This window comes from Scyliorhinus torazame, chromosome 11, assembly GCF_047496885.1.
Source record: "Scyliorhinus torazame isolate Kashiwa2021f chromosome 11, sScyTor2.1, whole genome shotgun sequence".
In the NCBI taxonomy this organism is placed as follows: Eukaryota; Metazoa; Chordata; class Chondrichthyes; order Carcharhiniformes; family Scyliorhinidae; genus Scyliorhinus; species Scyliorhinus torazame.
The window spans coordinates 48,548,255-48,557,102 of NC_092717.1; the positions used below are offsets into that span (position 1 = coordinate 48,548,255).

At 45.9% G+C, this 8,848-nt stretch overlaps 1 protein-coding gene across 5 annotated transcripts in view; it reads right to left on the reverse strand.

The window, feature by feature from the left end:
- The window catches only part of amph (amphiphysin), a 452,493-nt gene extending 445,244 nt beyond the window's left edge, over positions 1 to 7,249 (reverse strand). For 3 of the 5 annotated variants that reach the window (XM_072467226.1, XM_072467225.1, XM_072467224.1), the window contains exon 1: positions 6,987 to 7,205. In XM_072467226.1, the coding sequence (XP_072323327.1) occupies positions 6,987 to 7,058 (72 nt within the window). In that variant the 5' untranslated portion in view covers positions 7,059 to 7,205. Of the gene's footprint in view, positions 1 to 6,986 lie in introns of all 5 variants that reach the window. The other 2 variants (XM_072467223.1, XM_072467222.1) reach the window with 2 other exon arrangements.
- Positions 7,250 to 8,848: the final 1,599 nt, after the last annotated feature.

Below are 8,848 nucleotides of genomic sequence, written 5' to 3' on the forward strand. Positions count from 1 at the left end.
GGAGTGGCACTTGATGCCACAACTTTCTGACTGAGTCATAGTCACAGCTGGCAAACTACAGGAAGCATTTGTAGCAGAGGAAAGGGCAGTGGAGAGAGCTAGACAGTAGAAATAGGATTTGGATTACTTTCACAAAGAGCCAGTTCAGACAGTATGGATCAAATGGTCTTCTGTGAAGTGAACATCAATGATTCTATTCCAAAATGGGAGAAAATGTGTTCTATACAGGGCTTTTAACATAACATATCCCAAAGCATTTCATAGGAACTTTATCAGACAAACTTAGTCACCAAACTTGCAGCCTCTACCACCTAGAAGGACAAAGGTAGCAGATGCCTGAGCGGCACGGTGGCACAGTTGCTTCATAGCGGCAGGGTCCCAGGTTCAATTCCCAGTTTGGGTCACTGTCTGTGCGGAGTCTGCATGTTCTCCCTGTGTCTGCGTGGATTTCCTCCGGGGCTCCGGTTTCCTCCCACAAATCCCGAAAGATATGCTTGTTAGATAATTTGGACATTCTGAATCCTCGCTCTGTGTACCCGAACAGGTGTTGGAATGTGGAGACCAGGGACTTTTCATAGTAACTTCTTTTCAGTGTAATGAAAGCCTACTTGTGACAATAAAGATTATTATTATACAAAACACACAAGGTGCTTTGACGAACAGGTAACCAAAAGCTTACTCACAGTTGGTTTTAAGGAACATCTTAAATAAGGAGATGGAGATGATGTAAGTCAACAATGGAATTCCAGAGCTTAGGGTCCAGATATCTGAAGCTATGTGGTCAGTGGGGTGATGGAAATCAGGGATGCAAATGATGCCAGATTCAGAATAATGAAGGTTTCTCAAAGGATTGTAGGAGCTGGTCAAGGTTACAGAATAGGGAGGGCCATTCCTCCTGGATCGGTTTGAGTAAAGGATGAGATTTTGTTCAGTCAGAACACCATTTATCAACAAAATGAAAGAAAGAGTTTCATGACCTCAGGACATTCCAAAGCATTTTACATGCTGCAAAATGTTTTTAAAGTGATGTAACACAGGAAATGTGGCTGTCAGTTTGCACACAGCTAGATCCACAAAAGCAATGTGATAATGACCAAATAATGACCAGATAATGTGCATTAGCGATGATGATTGAGGGGTAAAGCTAATGTTCAGTGCATCAGGCATAACTTCCCTGCGCTTCTTTGAAATAGGGTTTTTTATGTCCACCTGCAAGGACCCCAATCACTTATTGTCACAAGTAGGCTTCAAATGAAGTTACTGTGAAAAGCCCCTAGTCGCCACATTCCGGCGCCTGGTCGGAGAGCTGACTGGTGAGGATTTAATCGGAGGACCACCACACCTCAGGCGAGTGGCAAGGTTGAAAAGGCGGGTTTTCATAAATAACCTCAGCCGGTACGGGAATCGAATCCACGCTGCTGGCCTTCCTCTGTACCACGAACCAACTGTCTAGCCAAGTGATCTAAATGGTCCCCGTACTACACATTGAAAATAGGAATAGTTGTGGATCAAAGTACAGTGAATCAAGATTATAAAAGCTACGTGTTCAAGAAAGTAATTTATATTAGTCTATGTTTTTGGTCTGCAGCTTTGTGTTTATGGAAGCGATTTAATGGAAATGAAACAGAGTCCCGTGTCGAGCGCATTTAGCTGGATGTTTCCTGGAACTGGCAGCATCGAGAATGACTCCACTCTCAAATGGGACTCTGTTTCATTTCTGGGCCTCGGCAAGGAACGCACCGCCGAATCGGAGTTAGTCCCGTTTCTTGCACTAACGGGCTCCGCTCGCCAGTGGAGGAAGAGATCATGGTGCCACTTGAATCTCTAAATCTCCCCCACTGCAGTCTCCGGACATCCCAACATCCCAATTCACCAATAAGGGATCATCGAGCCCGCAGCACCTCACCTCACCTCATGAGAGCAGTGCTCACCCCAGCCCAATCTCCTGCATGAGCATAATGTCACCTGAGTACCTTGGCACTGCCAATCTGGCAGCACCACTGGGGAGCCAGGCTACCACCATACCCAGAACCCACCCACCCAGGGGCTCCCAATTGCTTGGGAGACCCTCCCCTCCTCCCCAAGTGCTGGTGCGCCTGGTCCACAATTGTGGAAACCGGTGCTAAACGGTACCCGCTCGGGGTCTCCAAAGCGAGGTCGTTAGGTCTTGGGTGCTGGGTAGATCAGCCACAGATATTTTCAAGTGAGACTAACTGCTCACTTGAATATTCAAATCTGGGTCCTGTCTCAGTGGGCGGATTCCAGATTGCAACACCTCTCGAGATCTCACAAGGCATGCGAGTCAGTTACCGGTTTCATTGAGACCCGAGTCGGGCATGGCGAGGCTGACAGATCATGCTCTATTTGTGTCTCTCATTGTGCTTGGGGGCACAGAGCATGCCTGGTATTGTAATAATCTCACAGCAGCAGAACTCAAGCAAACATATTCTCAGTTACCAGTGGATGAAAAGCAGTGTCCTGAGAAAAGTGCTCACTTTCTTAGAATCCTATGGTGCGTAGATAAAATAGTCAATGAGCTCAGCATTATTGTCCATACTTCTCTGGTCAAATGTTTCTTTGCAATAGTTTTAACAGTGATTACGTTGCCATGCTATACGAAATGTTACATTTTCAAGGGATCCCCAGGAGATTGGAACAGATATACATGGAATTATTCTTCATCTTAGAATGTATTTACTTGGAACTTAGCAGTTAAAATCTAACTTTTTGCCAAAGGCAATGTTGAGAATCCATTAGCTCTCGTTATCTTGGAACAACACGAGTCATATTGTCGTCCTTCATTGCATGTTCCTAAAGTTGCTTTACATAAATATATTTAAATTTAAAAAGGGGTGATATTGTCAATTTAATATATATTTAACTGAATTATTCAATTCAAGAAATAAGCCAGTCAGCTTCCCAAGTTAACAAGTAAAGAGCTAGTTTTGTTGCTCAACAAAAGGTTTAAAATGTGTTCATTGCCCAAATACCCTCTAGTGCAGAAACAACACATATACACACAATCCACCTCCACAGAGTATCAGATCTAAAGAATCTTGTCCAAATACCAAGTTATGTCAGAAAAAAAATCACAGATTGTCAAGTACTTTGTTTACAGCTGAATGGTCCCTTTCTACTGGAGCAGTTGTCTGCAGTCGTAGCTGGTTGCAGCAATGAGGTCTTCTGGTGGGTTTTTCAAACCACAAACAGCTCAACTTTGATTAGAGAGGTTTTAGAAAACAAAGAGCTGGGGTAAGGTTTTTGTCCCCGTGGCAAGTCTCTCTGGCTACTGAAAATCCAGTATCTTTTCACATAAGAGATGGACCATGTGATCTATCCCTGAGAGCTCCAAAGACTCTGGGCTGGATTTGCTCCCCCGCCGTGCCCCGCTGGCGAGATGCTCCGTTACGCCGGCTGCTCAATGGGGTTTGGCATTGTGGGGCAGCCCCACGCCGTCAGGAAACCCCCGGGCTGCCAACAAAATGGAGCATCCCGCCGGCGGAGAATCCAGCCCTCTGTCTCCATAAAAAGCAGCTTGTGTCATTTGCAAATGCACCATAGTGGATGCTGTAAGGAAGGGATCTTTGTTTAGCAAAAAGTGTTAATTTCAAAAAGTTCAATATATACATATGTCCAGCTGAGATATTATAAATTAATATTTTAAGTGACATATTTTCAGAACCATGTATAATATATATATGAGAGAGGGGGGGGGGTAGCAGATAGAGGTAGATAGGTAGAGATATTGGGGATCTGTAACCTTAAAGGTCACACTAAAGTCAACATAATAGTTAGCAGTATCTCCAGCAACAGCACACCCCTCCCCGATGAACTCAATGCATTCTATGCTCGATTCAAGCAGGAAACCAACGATCCGCTGTTGAGTGCCCCAGCAGCCCATAAAACACCCATACCCACCATCGCAGCTTCCAAAGTCAGGTTGGCTTTCCTGAAAGTGAACCCTTGGAAGGCGACGGGTCTGGACGGGATCCCTGGTCGTGCACTCAGAGCCTGCGTGGACCAACTGGCAGATGTGTTCGCGGACATCTTTAACCTGTCCTTACTCCGCTCCGAGGTCCCCACCTGCTTCAAGAAGACCACCATCATACCGGTGCCAAAGAAGAACCAGGCAGTGTGCCTCAATGACTACCGTTCGGTGGCCCTGACTTCAGTCGTAATGAAGTGCTTCAAGAGGTTGGTCATGAAGCGCATCACCTCCATACTGCCAGTATGCCTTGATCCACTGGAATTCACATTCCGCCGCAACCGGTCCACAGCAGACTCCCTGGCCCTACACTCATCCCTAGAGCATCTCGACAACAAGGAGTCCTACATCAGACTCCTATATATTGACTACAGCTCTGCCTTCAACACCATAATCCCAGCCAAGCCCATATCAAAGCTCCAAAACCTAGGACTTGGCTCCTCACTCTGTAACTGGATCCTCAACTTTCTAACCCACAGACCACAATCAGTAAGAATAAACAACACCTCCTCCACAATAGTCCTCAATACCGGTGTCCTGCAAGGCTGTGTACATAGCCCCCTACCATACTCCCTGGACACATACAACTGCATGGCAAAATTTGGTTCCAACTCCACTATGGCCGGATCTCAAATAACGACTAGTCAGAATACAGGAGGGGGATTGACAACCTAGTAGAGTGGTGCAGCTACAACAATCTATCCCTCAATGCCAGCAAAACTAAAGAGCTGGTCATTGACTTCAGAAAGCAAAGTACTGTACACCAAGAATGCACAACAGCACCTATACTTCCTCAGGAAACTGAGGAAATTTAGCATGTCCACATGAACTCTTACCAACTTTTACAGATGTACCATAGAAAGCATCCTATCTGGCTGCATCACAGCCTGGTATGGCAACTGCTCGGCCCAAGACCGCAAGACTTCAGAGAGTCATGAACACAGCCCAGTCCATCACACGGATCTGCCTCCCATCCACTGACTCCATCTACACCTCCCGTTGCCTGGGGAAAGCGGGCAGCATAATCAAAGACCCCTCCCACCCAGCTAACCCACTCTTCCAACTTCTTCCATTGGGCAGGAGATACAAAAGTCTGAGAACACACACAAACAGACTCAAAAACAGCTTCTTCCCTGCTGTTACCAGACTCCTAAATGACCCTCTTATGGACTGACCTCATTAACACTACACCCCTGTATGCTTCACCGATGCTGGTGTTATGTAGTTACATTGTGTACCTTGTGTTGCCCTATTATGTATTTTCTTTTATTTCCTTTTCTTTTCATGCACTTAATGATCTGTTGAGTTGCTTGCAGAAAAATACTTTTCACTGTAACTTGGCACACGTGACAGTAAACAAAATCCAAATCCATTATGACATCCTACAACCACATTTCTATTGAAGTCCAATCAGAATGAACACGATAGGTCAGAGTCAAAGCCTATCAATTAATTTTCTGTACATTGTGAAAAATCTCCATCTAATGGTTCCAGTGGGCCACTTAGAAGGTGACCTTTACAGGCAATCTGCACTGAACATCCAGCAGTAAATTAAAACAGCTTGATGGCACCATCTTACTTCAAATAAGTAGTGAATTCCCCTCGATAATTGATAATCCCATGAAAAGTGTTTGATCTGTGCAAGGAATGACGCATCCACCAAGTTAAGAAATGCACTAAATGCTGGAGTTAATTGAAAAACACTGTCTCACCTTCGATGTGGCACCGAATAAATTAAGAATCACAAATGTATTAATAGCTATCTTTAAATACCCAACTGCACCTTTTTTTTCTGAAAAGTACGGAATAATTCTGATTTTGTTTTAATTCTTCATAATGTCACACTGCCAAATCAAGTTAGAATTGATCTATTGAGTGAAGATATTCTGCCCAGTATTGGCAGGAAAAAAAACATGGTTTTTATGTCAGCAGAAATTGATAAGGCCCTGAATGAAAGAGGTGACTTTATGCGTACATTACTGCCTTGATCCAATCAATAACACTGGAAAAGGTCAAAGATTTTTCTCTCCCTGTGTCTCTCTATGAATCAGTGCCAACCAGCCAGCTCACACCAATGAAACTCACACTCCCACTGTCTGCAGGATGCAAACCAGATGTACTCGTCACTATTAATATCAAATGAAATTAAGACTTTTCATTTCATCCATTCGGTCACGGGCGAACCTGGTTAAAATATCCAGCTTCTTTGTGCCAGTGAAGTGAAGTGAACACAATTCGACTGGGGATTAGAACGGCTGTGTGTGTGTGGAGATATTAAAGGAAAGGAAATCCTCTTATAAAAGCCATGTGGGGGTGGGGATGAGCACCAAAGCACTGGACATATCTCTCTCCAATTTCTCGATTGCTCACTGGGACATTAAGTCACCGGCCCTGGGTTAACTCTGTCCGCGCCCGGCTGCCGAGGAAGCCTTCCCAGCAGTGTTTGACTTTGTCCCTGGTTGATTCTAAAACAGAGGGGCTTTAATACTAACCCCGCTGCTGACCTTGCGGGTGTAAGTGGGCGGGTTGATCCCATCTGCTGGGTTGCTGCTGATGGCAACAAGAGGTCGGGTTGCACACAGGGGAAAACCCCAGCCCTGCACCGAGCCCGCTCGCATCAGAGAGGAGAGGGGGGGGGGGGAGAGAAGAGAGTGAACCGTGCAGAGCAGAGCCAGGAAAACTGAGCAGGAGGCTTATCCCCCTCCCCCACACACACACACACTCTGCACCGTCCCTGTCTGACCCCCACCTCTCCCTCCCTCCTTCATTTCCTCTCCTCTCCTCCTCTTCCCCTCCCCGTCTTTCCGCTCTCCCTGCTGCCTGGCTCTCCGCTGGTCGCTGTCCCACTCGCTTGGTGCTGAAGCTCTCCGCTCGATGCAGCTCTGCAGCGGTGAGGGGTGCGGTGGGGGGGGGGGGGGGGGAAGGAACAACAACAACCCCAGCTGCCTTGCCACAAATGGGGGTGGGGGGGGGTGGGGGGAGGTTTTCCTCAGCTCCTTACCTTTTCTTGGGCCCTGTTAAGCCGTTTCTGGACGTTTTTGGCGAAGACTCCTGTTTTGATGTTGTCCGCCATGGCTGAGTGTGTGTGTGTGTGGAGTGAGTGAGTCTCCTCTCTCCTCCCCCCCAGTCCCCGGGCTGGGCTGGGACAGGCGGCTCCGGCTCTTAAAGGCGCCTCCACCAAGCCCAGCACACACGTCGGCGAATACACGCGCGCGCGCGCTCCAACATCTGCATCCACGCGTGTACGCTCGCGAGCATGCAAAACAAATCCGGCTCAATCAGCTGAATGCACGCGAATACCCGCACATCGACCGATAGAAATGGGAATACAATAACATGCGCAAATATTTGCAAGCGCAAGGGTGTGCAGTTGGCAAATAGATTGGATTGGATTTGTTTATTGTCACGTGTACCGAGGTACAGCGAAAAGTATACTTCTGCAAGCGTAATGGGGAGATATGTTCACAGGCACCCATTATTTCACTCGCACTAAGTTATTATGTCTCACAGGCCACTCGTGCAGTGCAGTTTTCTGCATTTCCACAGCAGTTGGTTGCACCTTTGTGAAAACGATGCCCTGGTGATTCAGGACCGAGGATCACTGGACCCACCTGGCATACAATACATGCTATGTCCAGTCTGCAGCATTGCATTTAGGAGAAATAGCTTGCTGTTAGTTTCTGCTATGTACCTGTAATTCATTGAGATGCTCTGCTGTTGTTAACTGGGTACATGGAAAGTTGAGTATCATTTGGCAAAGTGATGTTTACCTGTGGATTACAGTCTGCCCAGCAACATAAATGACACAAGTTTCTATTTTCCGTGAAAATAGCTCAAGCAGAACCACAAAAGAGCCCAGTTGCAAAAGGGACCTGGGCCCATTGATCTAACCTGCAATTTGAATCCTGTGCCTGTATCTCAACAGGATGATGAGGCTCAAAAGGGATATGTTTGTGGGAGGTAGTCAGCAGTGTCCCCTGCCTGGTTAAAATTGTTCAGAAAAGAAACATGTGATGATAGGGTAAAGTAGAACTTTGTTTGGGAGGCACTAATTGAACTTGATTTGGTAAAATAGGCCAGAATTGACTTTATGTTGGCATTTTTGTTCTTTCATTATGACAATTAACTCTCACTCACACCCCGCCTTCCCTCCCAAATCAAATCTCAGGGTTGCACATGTAGCTATTTGAAGTTCTCCACCCCCATCAACATGTAAAATGAATGAGTTACATTGCCTCCGCCACCCTGGTGGCATCTACACACAATCTTGCCAAAGTACCCTTTGTAAGGGGGCAATGGAAGGAGTCCATAGCTAGTAGTCAAAGAAACAAAATGTATTTTATTTAACTAAGTTAACTATATACACACAACTCCAGTAATTCCCTACTGAGTGTGCTCTAGTTGGTGCCTGGCCGGCCGTCACTATTTATACGAATGCACAGCACATTGTTAAGGGACCCCTGCCCCCTTATCGGGGGAGCTTGTATTCTGCAAGTTCCACGGGGTAGTTAGTGAATCATCCCTACCCCGTGAGTTCCTTACAGGTTATAACAGTAACTATGTTGCTCTTAGAGCATTAGATAATCAAAATTAAATATATTTGGTCCAACAAAGTCAGGGGCAATTCAGGAGGATCTTGACTCCTCAATACTGTTTGACCTCTAACCACTATATTCTCAGGTTACAATGTCTACAGGAATCAGCTGACATCTTTTTCAATGCAACATTGCAATTCACTTTCTGATGCCTTCGCATTCGATTCACTATCTATTCTGGAATTTACTTGCAAGTGATTAGCAACAAACAAAATATTCACTTTAATTCAGGCTGTGGAATTAGCCTCATGCAAACATATAAGTTGCC